Source organism: Pelodiscus sinensis, unplaced genomic scaffold, assembly GCF_049634645.1.
Source record: "Pelodiscus sinensis isolate JC-2024 unplaced genomic scaffold, ASM4963464v1 ctg89, whole genome shotgun sequence".
Taxonomy (NCBI): Eukaryota; Metazoa; Chordata; order Testudines; family Trionychidae; genus Pelodiscus; species Pelodiscus sinensis.
Window position 1 is genome coordinate 363,536 of NW_027465862.1, and position 12,963 is coordinate 376,498.

A 12,963-nucleotide genomic window follows, 5' to 3' on the forward strand; every position below is an offset into this window, starting at 1 on the left:
CAGCCCTGGGGGGTGCGAAGGCCCCGCGCCTCAAGGACCCGCCCCGCCGCCGCTTCGACCTCCCCGAGCAAGATGGCGGCCGCGGTGCGCGCGATCGGGAGCCTCACGCGCTTCACGGCCGCCGCCAAGTACTGCGCGGCCCGCCGCCTCGGTGAGGGGCTGGGCCGGGGGGGGGGGCGCGCTGCCGAGCCCCGCCCCGCCCCGGCTCGCCGTGCTGCGCTCCCCGCCGAGTGCCTGTCTGGGGCCGCCGGCCGGGCGGGGCTGGCAGCAGGAGCCCGGGGAGCTCAGCGCGGGGCCTGGCCACACGCAGCAGCCCGGCCCGCCAGCAGTCGGGTCACAGGGGTTCTGGCTCTGCCGCGGCCCTGGCTCCCGGCTCCCGGACCCCGGCCCCCCCGGCCCCCCCGGCTCCCGGCCCCCCCGGCTCCCCCGGCTCCCGGCCCCCCCGGCTCCCGGCCACCCTGGCCCCCCCGGCCCCCAGCATCCCCGGCCGCCCCGGCCCCCCCGGCTCCCGGCCCCCCCGGCCACCCCGGCCCCCCCGGCCCCCGGCCACCCTGGCTCCCGGCCGCCCCGGCCACCCTGGCCCCCAGCCACCCTGGCTCCCGGCACACGCCTGCTGCGGCAACAAGCTCTCCCCAGGCGGCTATCCCACCTCCCCCAAACCCCTGGCCTGGGGCTCTCAGGTTGTGCTGCTGCTCCCTGTTCATTTCCCGGGGCGGGTGATGAATGTTAGTGACTAGCGGAGATCATTTGCAGTTAATGGATTTGATGCGGGAAGGTGGCTGTGGCAGTGTGCTCGTAGAGCTCTCCCAGTGCTCTAGATGAACAGCCTCTATGCTTGGGGCATAGTTCCCAGTGCTGGGAGCCTGTTTACACCCACACTTCACAGCGCTGTAACTTGCTGTGCTCGGGAGATGCTTTGTCACACCCCTGAACAAGAAAGTTACAGCTCAGTGACCTGACAGCCTGGTAGCACAGCAGTATAGACAAGCCGTTAGTCTGACTGCTTTCAGTCAAGTCACAGGAATGATTTGACATCTGATCAGAGTTTGTTGGTTTGTGGAATTAAGTGGGCTCTTAATTCAGTGACCCAGTCCTTCTCCTGCAGTTGTCATTCGTCTGGTCCTTTCTTTTTCTGCTCAGCAGAGGTGCCCCAGGCACTGAGCTCCCCATATTCCTGCGGTGAGGGTTTCCTTCTGCGAATGCACAGCTAGAGAGCTGGGTTCTCCTCTGAATTTACACTTGTAACTGTCAGAATGATACACGATTGTACACACCATGGTAAGAACATAAGAATGGCTGTACTGGGTCAGACCAAAGGTCCATCTAGCCCACTAGCCTGGTGTCTGTAGTTCCTTGTTTTCAGGATTCGCACTAGGGATATAATAGTGCAGTTGATTAACTGATTATCTGATAAGCAAAAGCTTATAAGTTAATGCCATAGACTACACGCATTTCCTTCCCCTCACCAGGCAGGGGCTGCTGCCACCCTGCGCTGTTGCCTCTGTATCAGAGGCAGGAACACAGGGCGACAGGCTGGTTTTTAAACTGGCTCTCCTCGTGGACCGGCTCCCCCCGACACCCCACGTAGAGTGGCAGGGGGACTCCTCAGGAGTGGGGCTGAAGTGCACTGGCTTCCAGCCCTGCCCCCTAGGGACTCTAGAATAGTCGGCTAACTGATAAGGATTCATGAGGTTACTCAACTATTCAATTAACCAATATTGAACACCCTCACTTTGGCTGACAGTGCCCTCCCTTGAAAGTATGTGTTGGTTGGACCCCCAGTTCCTCAGAGTTGATAGCAGTCTGCCTGGAATAGTCTTTTGTTCTTCATGCCCCTGAATCAGTGTTTGGCAAACTTTGGGGTGGTTTTTTTGCGGGGGGGATGGGCAAGTACTTGCAGTGGCAGGGCAAAAACTGAGGCCAAGAGCAGCGCATATGAGGAAAGTTCCATGGTTTTGGGGCCACCCCTGTTGCACACATTCCCACAGCTGCTAGTAAAACAGGCACCGATTGAAAGTCTGTCTTGCACCACTTGCAGCTCCTTGTTCAGCTCACAGGTGTAGGGAGGAAACATGGGCCATCCCAAGCATTTCTTTTCTGCTCCCTTGATGTTCAGCTTAGTTCCAGATCACGAGCCCTGGCACTACGGAGCCACCTATGGATGCTGCTGTTCCCACCTCAAGCAGCATGCAGTCTCCTGGTGAGTCAGGGAGCAGGGAGAGGAGCACAGAAAGAGACCAAGAGTGGAGAAAATGGGGCAGCTGTGTCATGGTGTGGGGGAGTGTCCTCCCTCGGCACACCAGCCAACATTGGGAGCCGCTCCCCTCAGCGAAAGTTCTGTGAGCTAAACACTGGCCTAATAATACTTTGCCCTTATAGTGCTTTCTGCCTAGTGGTTTTCAAGGTGGGCAACTTCCCTGCCTCCATCTCCCATCTATAAACATCCAGTTCTGTTCTGCAAAATAATAGCGCCACATAGTTCCTGTTGATCATTTTACAAGTGAGTGAGTATTTCTTCTGGTCTCTAAGTGCCTAAGTCCAGCTGGGGGTGTTCCTCTGCATTCATTCTCACCAGGAGTAGTTTTGATTAAATTTTGTCTTCAGTAACTCGTGCATCCCCCTTTGTGATGCTTAAATTCATTAATGTCTGTCACATTTTTGGTAACCAATAATGGAAAGCGCTAGAGAAGTGCAAAGTATCACAGAGGCTGTAATCAGTTACCTTCCAAAATTAGTTTATTGTAAAAACAAGCTATTGCAAAACCCAGTGAGTAAATATTTAATTATTCTTTTTTAAAGACTTGAAACAGTTTTTAACCCTTTTCCCCTGCAGTGTTGGAAATCTATTTAAAAGTGGAATTTACTACAATCTATCAACAGAAATGAAACTGACTAATCTCTTTTCATTGCCCTATAAAACATAAGTCATGAACAGTAAATCTCGTTTAAGTCTTTTAGTTCCAGTATAATGGTGAAAACCATAAGGCGGCCTGCTGGTGTTCTGTTTAAAAAGTACGAGAGGGTTTTTTCTGTAATCTTCATTTGTAGAAATTCATGCTGCTAGTTGTACATGATTGGCTCCTGAAAGTAGCAGTGCTATTATTGTAAACTGCCTCTAAGCCACTTTGTATTGTCGCTGTGTTTTGAGCCTGGTTATTGTTTTCCAAGCCTGCTCTGGCCTGTGCAACTTGATAAAGCCAAATTTTCCAGGATAACGTGCATCAAAAGTATGTCACTCCTTTTGCATATTTATTTCTAGGCTGCCAAAACGTTTAAGTGTCTTGGGAGAACAGCAGTGACAAGGTCCCTGACCCAGAGTTGCAATCTAAATAGTGTGCAGGCAGGGGCAGCTCGTGAGCCTAGGCGAGCTAGGCAGCTGCCTAGGGCGCCGCTGGCCCGGGTGTCCGATGATGACATCACGGCCATTGACGGCTGTATAGGCGGGGCGCCAATCGCGCCGCCCCGCCTAGGGCGCCAGCTGCTGCAGTCGGCCTCAGGCCGCTCCTGTGTGCAGGCAAAGGAAGGGGGAGGGTTAGCACGTTTTGTCCCAGGTTATTAGCACCCTTTTTAGCTTTGTGCACGGTTCATCTGTTTTCTTGAAAGTGGTTGTAGAGACCAGGATTTATAGGACTTCCCAGAAAGTCTTTAAGGAGAACTTAAGAAAAAAAAGCTTGTTAGACCATGGAACTTGGGGTGGGGTGTGTGTGTGTGAATGTAGCCCATGAGTTACTTGCATAACTTCATGAAATAAGAGTCTGTATCTTTCAGAAGGTAGGCCTGTTCGGTGAAGTCTGGAGTATTGTTGGCATATGCACAGGGCTCGACGAATCACTGAATCTACTCGCCTGTGGCGAGTAGATTTCAGCCAGTCGCAGCATTCACCGGCGGCGCGCACATGCGCAATGCGGGTCTTGCTCATGCACAGTGCAGGGCTGGCGAGTAGGTTTTGCCGCCGTTTGTCAAGCCCTGCAAATGCAAATCCTTTTTCTACATCTAAAAGCACAGCTGTTAGTGACTTGTGCCGCACTCCCCAGACTTCGCTATACTCTGCCTGTGACTGCAGGGGCGGGCAGAGTTGGGGAAGCTACCAGTGGTGGTCTTGTAATTTAGTCTCAGCTATTCATCTCCTGCACTGTGATGTGCTGTTTTACTCCAAAGGACAAGCTGGATCACCTTATTCCTGGCCTCCAGACTTAATTGCTGCAGCAGTTGCGGGGGTGCTGGCAATGCGAGCACTGTATTTTGTGGTCATCACATGTGGCTGGCTGGCGGCCTGGTGGTTGGAAGCCTAGGCCCTCTGGAGGCCAGACTCGTAGGGCTGTCAAAGATTTCACATGGGGTTTGTAATCCAGGTCTCAAAGTTGGTCGAAAATCCTCTTAAATACCGGCCTGGCCAGCGAGACCAGGAGGTGAACTTCTGTGTAAGAAGTTGCCGAGGGTCCGTTGCCCGCACCGCCTCGGAAGGGAGCTGGACTGCGACACACGTGGTCCGTTCTCCCAAAGCCGATGACTTGGCTTGCGTCCCTGGGCGTGTGGCAGTGCAGGGCAAAGGTCTGTCTCTCCCTCGCCTGAAGAGATCAGTCAGAAATGTAGGGCAAAGTGCACGGCGCAGCTCTGAGCCAAGATGACGTGGCTGAGGGTAGGGGACACGTGCTGCTTTGCCAAGGAAGCGAAGTGCGGGGTGCCTGATGAATCCCTGACTGACCCTGCTCGCTGGTTAGAGAGCCATTCCCCTCTAGGGGTTGTCTCGGGCTAGGCATGGCCTGCCTCCTGGGTCGGCACCCCCGCTAAATCATTGTAGGACTTGTAATCTAATGGCTGGTGCTGCCCACATACCCGCCGGGGATGCATCGCTGCTTTGACTCAGGCTGCCACAGGCATGGGGGGAGCAGCCGCTGGCCCCCCAGAATTGCATTGGGGGAGGCTTTTGTCCATGGTGAAGGTCACTAGAACAGGAGTGGGAGGGGCGTTGGAGTAACAGTAGCGATGACAGGAGGCACACGTCGGCTGGGCAGGAAAATGGCTCTGCAGGTTAAAGCCTCAGTGTCCCTGTTGGCTTGTTCAGTTTGTGGGGCCTCCGAGAGCCTGGAAGAGAGCGCGCTCCTGTAAAGCACCGGTTCCCAAGCCGTCCCCACCGGGAGCCCCTCCTCGGGCGGCCTGCACGTGCAGCTGCCACGGGTGGGGATGCCGATGCTAGCGGAGAGAAGAACCAGGGCTTCCGTGCAGATGTGACTGACCCTCCGCTGGGAAGCAGTGCAGGCCTCCGTCTGTGGGCTGAGCAGGCTGGAGCAAGCTGGCAGGACAAGGCTGAGGTGGCTCTGGAGCTTGCTGCACATGGACAGACAGATGCTGACAGCAAAGGGCAAATGCCCTGTGGGCCTCCTGTGCTGGTGTGGATGATGCTGTAATGTCACCTGCCCTGGGGTCATGGCGCTGTCTCTCACAGGCTGCCTGGGTTCTCTGCTCTTCCTGCCCTGGGGTCATGGCACTGTCGCACACAGGCTGCCTGGGTTCTCTGCTCTTCCTGCCCTGGGGTCATGGCGCTGTCGCACACAGGCTGCCTGGGTTCTCTGCTCTTCCTGCCCTGGGGTCATGGCGCTGTCTCTCACAGGCTGCCTGGGTTCTCTGCTCTTCCTGCCCTGGGGTCATGGCGCTGTCTCACACAGGCTGCCTGGGTTCTCTGCTCTTCCTGCCCTGGGGTCATGGCGCTGTCGCACACAGGCTGCCTGGGTTCTCTGCTCTTCCTGCCCTGGGGTCATGGCGCTGTCGCACACAGGCTGCCTGGGTTCTCTGCTCTTCCTGCCCTGGGGTCATGGCGCTGTCTCTCACAGGCTGCCTGGGTTCTCTGCTCTTCCTGCCCTGGGGTCATGGCGCTGTCTCACACAGGCTGCCTGGGTTCTCTGCTCTTCCTGCCCTGGGGTCATGGCGCTGTCTCACACAGGCTGCCTGGGTTCTCTGCTCTTCCTGCCCTGGGGTCATGGCGCTGTCTCACACAGGCTGCCTGGGTTCTCTGCTCTTCCTGCCCTGGGGTCATGGCGCTGTCTCTCACAGGCTGCCTGGGTTCTCTGCTCTTCCTGCCCTGGGGTCATGGCGCTGTCTCACACAGGCTGCCTGGGTTCTCTGCTCTTCCTGACAATCTTGGTGCAAGCTGCTGACTCTTTGATCTATGGCCAGGGCGGGGGAGCTCAGCGTCTTGCTTGGCGGCTGTGTTGAAGGTAATTAACTGAAGTGTGGCCGCCCGTAACGCCTGTCAACCTCCCTTCTGTAGGGTATGCCTGCCGGAGTGTTGCCACCTCTTCTTCTCTTCAGGGTAAGTGTAAAGACGCTGCCTTGTGGCGTTTCCTGCCCACGGCCGGGAAGGATGTGACTCTGAGATGACACGTTGCTTCTTGTCTACAGCTAGAACTCACGTTAACTACGATGTCAAAGGGGACGTCGCGGTTGTACGCTTCAACTCGCCAAATTCCAAGGTATTGTGTTAGTTCCCGGGGCCCGCTAGACAGTGAGGGAGCGAGTCCAGAGCAGGCATCAGCCATGACTGGAGGGGCAGATGGTTTAGACGAGGGGGCATGCCGTGACACGTGAGAAGGAAATAGCAGAGAAATGCATTTCAACCCACCCCAGGGACATGTCTGTAGAGTCGATGGTCGATCAGCCCTGGAACCCTCTGCCATAGGAGCTGTGGCACGTAGCACGCAAAGGTGTGATTGGCTCAGACACCCTCTTGCTCTAGTGAGGAGCCAGCCACTGGCTGATTCCCTTCCTCATAGCTCATTAGGAGGTTTCCCCTTTGAAGCATTGGCAATGGCCCCTAGTCTAGGTGGATCGCAATCCCTGTGTTCCTCTGGCACAGACGGTAGCAGAGCGCTGACCCCCCTGCTCCCCAGGACTTCCCAGGCTGGGCATCCTCTCCCCTGCAGGAAGCCAGCGCATGCAGGTGGAGCGTCTCCCTGCTCTGGGCCAGGTTGACAGGGAGGAGGTGGATGTTTCCAATCCTCCTGCCGCTCAGCTGTGCTCTTGTACGGTCCTTTCCCGTGGGCAGCAGAAAGGGGTGCGCCCTGTCATCCCTCTGCGTGCACAGTGTGCGCTTGCTGTCCGCAGGTCAACACCCTGTCCAAACAGCTGCAGTCCGAGTTCACAGAGATAATGAACGAAATCTGGGCCAACGAGGCTGTCAAAAGCGCTGTGCTCATCTCTGCCAAGCCAGGCTGCTTCATTGCTGGGGCTGATATCAAGTGAGTGTTGGGAGTCACAGCCGGCGCCTGGCACCGTGTTGGCTTTTGAGCAGAAGGCTCCGTGACGTGAGCTTGCTTCCTCAGTAGTGAGGCAGCCGCCTGATCCCCAACTGGCCCCGTGTCTCTGGGCAGCGGCAACGGCAGCTCAGCGGGGCCTGGAGCCGATGGCTTGGAGGGGGGAGTCCCCTGTCCAGGAGCTGTTTAAGCCAGGCTCCCAGGCCTGTGCTCTGCAGGTCAGACTGGCTGGTTGCAGAGGTCCCTGCTCGCCCCTACGTTCTCCCCCATTGCCAGCACTTCCCTGAATGCGGAGGTGCAGTCGGGGGAGCCAGCTTCCTGCCTGGTTCCAGGAGCCAGGCCGCCTGCCCGGCTGAGCGCTGGAGGCTCGCGTAGCAGCGGACGCGCACATTACTTGCGCCGGCAGGTTGCTGCCTTTTGGTCAGGCGGCGTTTGGGAGCCTGGGTGCTTGCAGGCCACAGGCCAGCCCCGCTGCCCGCACGCCCCGGCTTGCGAGGAAGGGGGAGGGGTTTGTATTGCGCGTGTCTGGAGGAAGCGGCAGCGTGGCCGGCGGGGGCGGGAAGCGTGAGTGAAGGGGGATCTCGGTGCTGCTCTGCCCCGCTGGGCAAGGGGAGAGGGGCGAGCGGTTCTGCTGTGGAGGAGGCAGCAGCCACGGCTCCTATTTCCTGGGGTCCGGAAGGACAGGCCAGGTGACGCTCCCGGGCTGATGGCTGAGTGAGGCCAGAATGCTGCTGTGCACACTCCCTGCTCTCCACCCTGTCGCCCCGGCGGCCGTGTTTGCAGAGCTCTCGCTCTGCCCCGCACAGTCCTCGGGCAGGGATCCAGCCCCCGTCTCGCAGGCGTCCGGCACTGCTTGGCGCTAGGGCTGGGGGCAATGCGGATCCTGCGGGGTGGCAGACAAGAGCCTGCGGCGCTCCCCGTGGTAGTGACGCTTCCTCCACCTGCCCTGCGCCTCTGATCAGCCTCTCTACCCTGCTGCAGCATGATCGCGTCCTGCAAGACGCCCCAGGAGGTGACTCAGCTTTCTCAGGACGGGCAGAAGATGTTCGAGAGACTTGAGAAATCCCCCAAGCCCATAGTTGCTGCCATCAACGGGTCCTGCCTGGGAGGAGGACTAGAGGTACCGCAGGGCAGGTGCTGCCAGAGGCTGCCGAGGTCTCTGGGCTCTTGGGAGCAGCCAGCTGCGTTCCTAAGAGGATGCCAAGGGGATTTCAGGCCGCGTGGCAGCCAGCAGCCCTGCAGAGTTCTGTGCAGGGAGATGGCCAGGGCTGTTGCACTTGAGGTCTCTGGCATCGGCATCCTTCCGCTTCGCTTGTGAGACAGTCGGATCCCGGCAGGGCTGGGGTTTGGATGGGAGGCCGGTGCAGCCGCAGGAGACCTGACAGATGCCAGTTGTTGTGGCGCTGACCTGATGCCTTAGCACTGTGCTGCTGCAGTGGTGTTTCTCTGATGAGACGTGGCCTGTGGGGGTGGCCTGGGTCTCTGGCGAATCCCCCTGGAGTCATTGTACCCACGCTGTGTCCAGTGCCCTTGTAATGTCCCCTGGGCACAGTGCTGCTGCCCACCCCGGAGGGGTAGCTCTAGCACTGGGGTGAGGAACCTCGGCTCGCCCGGATCCGACCCCCAAGGCTCAGGGCTCCCCCCAGCACTGGGGAGCCCACGCTGGGGCTCCAGCGTGCCCCCCCCCCCCCCCGCTGCCCAATCTGCTAGGCTGGGCCCCCTGGCTCTGGTGAGGAAGGGGAATGTGGGGATGGTCTTTCTGCTTCTCAGTCGGGCTGTGTCAGTGGGGGGGGGGGTGTTTGGGGCTTTTCTTCTGCTTCTCGCTGCTGTGCGGCCCCACTGGCTTTTCTGGGGTCAGAGGCCCCCGGCCCAACAGAGGGTCGCCAGAGGGTGGCAGGACAGGATTAGCCTGGAGCTGCCGGGCGCTCTGGAGGGAAGGCGTTTGCATCGCGTTGGGCTTGCTAGGTGTGAAATCGGGGGGTTGGGTCGGTCCCTGGCTTGTGTCCGGGGGGTTGGCAGCGATCTAGGGACGAGTCTGGGCCTGAGAGCAGCATGGGCCCACGGCCTCTTCCGCGCCGCAGGGTTAATCTGTAGCTCAGCCCCTGCGCTGACGGCACTTCATGAGATGAGCAGGTGATGCTGGCATACCCTGGTCCGGATGAGCCCGGGGCTGGCGGCGCCGGCGTGGGAACGCCAGTGGGGGCGGGGCGAGCCCGGGGCTGGCGGCGCCGGCGCGGGAACGCCAGTGGGGGCGGGGCGAGCCCGGGGCTGGCGGTGCCGGCGCGGGAACGCCAGTGGGGGCGGGGCGAGCCCGGGGCTGGCGGCGCCGGCGTGGGAACGCCAGTGGGGGCGGGGCGAGCCCGGGCTGGCGGCGCCGGTGCGGGAACGCCAGTGGGGGCGGGGCGAGCCCGGGGCTGGCGGTGCCGGCGCGGGAACGCCAGTGGGGGCGGGGCGAGCACGGGGCTGGCGGCGCCGGCGCGGGAACGCCAGTGGGGGCGGGGCGAGCCCGGGGCTGGCGGCGCCGGCGCGGGAACGCCAGTGGGGGCGGGGCGAGCCCGGGGCTGGCGGCGCCGGCGCGGGAACGCCAGTGGGGGCGGGGCGAGCCCGGGGCTGGCGGCGCCGGCGCGGGAACGCCAGTGGGGGCGGGGCGAGCCCGGGGCTGGCGGCGCCGGCGCGGGAACGCCAGTGGGGGCGGGGCGAGCCCGGGGCTGGCGGCGCCGGCGCGGGAACGCCAGTGGGGGCGGGGCGAGCCCGGGGCTGGCGGCGCCGGCGCGGGAACGCCAGTGGGGGCGGGGCGAGCCCGGGGCTGGCGGCGCCGGCGCGGGAACGCCAGTGGGGGCGGGGCGAGCCCGGGGCTGGCGGCGCCGGCGCGGGAACGCCAGTGGGGGCGGGGCGAGCCCGGGGCTGGCGGCGCCGGCGCGGGAACGCCAGTGGGGGCGGGGCGAGCCCGGGGCTGGCGGCGCCGGCGCGGGAACGCCAGTGGGGGCGGGGCGAGCCCGGGGCTGGCGGCGCCGGCGCGGGAACGCCAGTGGGGGCGGGGCGAGCCCGGGGCTGGCGGCGCCGGCGCGGGAACGCCAGTGGGGGCGGGGCGAGCCCGGGGCTGGCGGCGCCGGCGCGGGAACGCCAGTGGGGGCGGGGCGAGCCCGGGGCTGGCGGCGCCGGCGCGGGAACGCCAGTGGGGGCGGGGCGAGCCCGGGGCTGGCGGCGCCGGCGCGGGAACGCCAGTGGGGGCGGGCAAGCCCGGGGCTGGCGGCGCCGGCGCGGGAACGCCAGTGGGGGCGGGGCGAGCCCGGGGCTGGCGGCGCCGGCGCGGGAACGCCAGTGGGGGCGGGGCGAGCCCGGGGCTGGCGGCGCCGGCGCGGGAACGCCAGTGGGGGCGGGGCGATTCCGGGGCTGGCGGCGCCGGCGCGGGAACGCCAGTGGGGGCGGGGCGATTCCGGGGCTGGCGGCGCTGGCGCGGGAACGCCAGTGGGGGCGGGGCGAGCCCGGGGCTGGCGGCGCCGGCGTGGGAACGCCAGTGGGGGCGGGGCGAGCCCGGGGCTGGCGGTGCCGGCGCGGGAACGCCAGTGGGGGCGGGGCCCAGCGGTATGCGACAGTAGCTGCAGGCAGCTCTATTGGCTCCGCTTTCGTCCCTCTCCCAGGTCGCCATCTCCTGTCAGTACCGGGTGGCGACCAAGGACAGGAGGACCGTCCTGGGCACGCCCGAGGTGCTGCTGGGGCTGCTGCCGGGCGCAGGGGGCACTCAGAGACTGCCCAAGATGGTAAGTGCAGGGGAGGAGCGGCCCTCTCCCTCCGCATCGCCGTCTCTGGCCTGACTCCCCTCTGCCTTGCAGGTGGGACTCCCGGCCGCCTTGGACATGATGCTGACCGGGAGGAACATCCGTGCCGACAGAGCGAAGAGGATGGGGCTGGTTGACCAGCTGGTTGATCCACTAGGTCAGAGGACGGGGTTGACGAGTTGGCTGCTAGCTCCGTGGGGGCCCAGCCTGCTGGGGTGTGGCCCCTGGTCTGGCCGCTGTTGGAGGCAGCCGGTGGTGCTGTCCCTGCGGGGTGTTGGTGGACAGGGAGACGCTATCCGTGGGACAGCTGTTCACTGACACTCCGGTGCCCTTCCGCAGCCTGAGGGAGAGGCTGGGAGAGCTTGAGAGTCCAATGAAGTCGGCTCTCTGCCCCGCCGTACGCCTCCAGAACCCTGGGGCCAGCCCAGCTGCAGCAGCGAATCTCCCCAGCGCTTCACCCAGCCCTGGGGCGGGTTTCTTCGACTGGGCTGGTGGCGCTGTGGAGATCAGCAGAGGCGGGTCCCCTCTGCAGGGAGAGCCGTTCCCACCCCTGCAGGCTGTCCCCCCGCTCACCCGTCCTCTCTGTTCCCAGGGCCAGGCCTCAAGCCGCCGGAAGAACGCACAATTGAGTACCTGGAGGAGGTGGCGGTTGGCTTTGCCAGAGGACTAGCCAATAAGACCGTGTCCCCCAAAAGGGAGAAGGGGCTGGTCCAGAGTAAGTGCCTGGGGTTCAGGCAGCGACCGGCATCTGAGCGGGCTAATTCCCTCCTCCCTCTGGGCTGAGGTCCAAATCCTCAGGAGACCCCCTGGAAGGAAGCGGGCCAGCCCGGGCGAGCAGCAGCCGTGCTCTGGTAACCCTGGGAGCCCCGTGGGAGCAGAGTGCTGCGTGGACGGCCCATGGCAGCAGCGGGGGACAGGGGAGTTAGGACCCAGGGGCGCAGGTGGAATTTCTGCAGGAGTGCTCAGAGCCGCCCCCCGCCCGCCCAGGGTAGTGACTTCCCTGTCCTTAGTGGAGTTGGGGCAGCCACGAAATCCCTCAGGCCTGCTCCGCTGACGGCCGTTGGAGTTCCTGCCCTTGCCTTCCACGCCTTCGGCTGCGTGTGGGTTTTATACGCTGGCGTGGCCGGCGAAGTTCAGCTGGCTGAATGGCTGGCCCTCTGCTCAGGCTGCGCTAGGCGTATGTAACGGGGTCTCCCCTCCTTCCACGGCACGTGAGTCCAGCTGTGGCATTCAGCCTGTGGCATGGACAGATCACTGAAGTGTTGCCGTGTCCTCTTGCAGAGCTGACAGACTACGCCCTGTCTGTCCCCTTCGTGAGGCAGCAGGTCTACAAAACAGTGGAGAACAGGGTGCAGAAGCAGACCAAAGGACTCTACCCTGCGCCCCTGAAAATCATCGAGGTAGCCCCGAGGCGAGCGCTGATCCGCGGGAGCTGCTGGGGCAGGGGTGGCTTGTGCCAACGGGGCCGGGGTTCCTGACTGCGCTCCGGGCGGCTGGGGTAATGCAAACAGCCGTCCGTTGCTGTGAGGAGTCGCCGGTGACTCCTCACAGACCTGGCCGCTGAGTGGCCCCGGCTTCAGTGGAGTTCGGGAGCAGGGGGCACCAGAACCCCGGTGGGGGGATCACTAAGAGGGGCCCTTGCACCGTTCCCACCCCTCTGCCTGGAGAGGCGCACGGATGGCAAGTGTGTGCAGCACCAAGCACGCGGTCAGAGTGCCTGATGCCTGTTCAGTGCAAGCTCCTGGGTCACTCAGGTGCATGTGAACTGAGCCTTCAGCCTCCGGGAGCCGCCCACTGGCACTCGGTGTGTCCCGGCGTGGTGCCCGGTGCGCGGGGCACGGGTGGAAGCGGCGGGAGCGCAGTGCCCGTTGAGCGGTTTGCCAGGAGCCTACCTTTAGGAACCCCGGGGCAGACGCCCGCCAGGTCCGTCTCCG

General features: G+C 62.7%; 1 protein-coding gene across 2 annotated transcripts in view; it reads left to right on the forward strand.

Annotated features, from left to right (window-relative positions):
- The first annotated feature begins 5 nt into the window (after positions 1 to 5).
- HADHA (hydroxyacyl-CoA dehydrogenase trifunctional multienzyme complex subunit alpha) overlaps positions 6 to 12,963 on the forward strand; it is a 32,526-nt gene continuing 19,568 nt past the window's right edge. The window contains exons 1-9 of one of the 2 annotated variants that reach the window (XM_075915737.1): positions 6 to 151; positions 6,269 to 6,310; positions 6,400 to 6,470; positions 7,102 to 7,235; positions 8,232 to 8,370; positions 10,892 to 11,011; positions 11,084 to 11,186; positions 11,622 to 11,744; positions 12,311 to 12,429. In XM_075915737.1, coding sequence (XP_075771852.1) covers positions 73 to 151; positions 6,269 to 6,310; positions 6,400 to 6,470; positions 7,102 to 7,235; positions 8,232 to 8,370; positions 10,892 to 11,011; positions 11,084 to 11,186; positions 11,622 to 11,744; positions 12,311 to 12,429 — 930 coding nt within the window. In that variant the 5' untranslated portion in view covers positions 6 to 72. Of the gene's footprint in view, positions 152 to 2,142; positions 2,201 to 6,268; positions 6,311 to 6,399; positions 6,471 to 7,101; positions 7,236 to 8,231; positions 8,371 to 10,891; positions 11,012 to 11,083; positions 11,187 to 11,621; positions 11,745 to 12,310; positions 12,430 to 12,963 lie in introns of those variants that run through there. The other variant, XM_075915738.1, reaches the window with a different exon arrangement.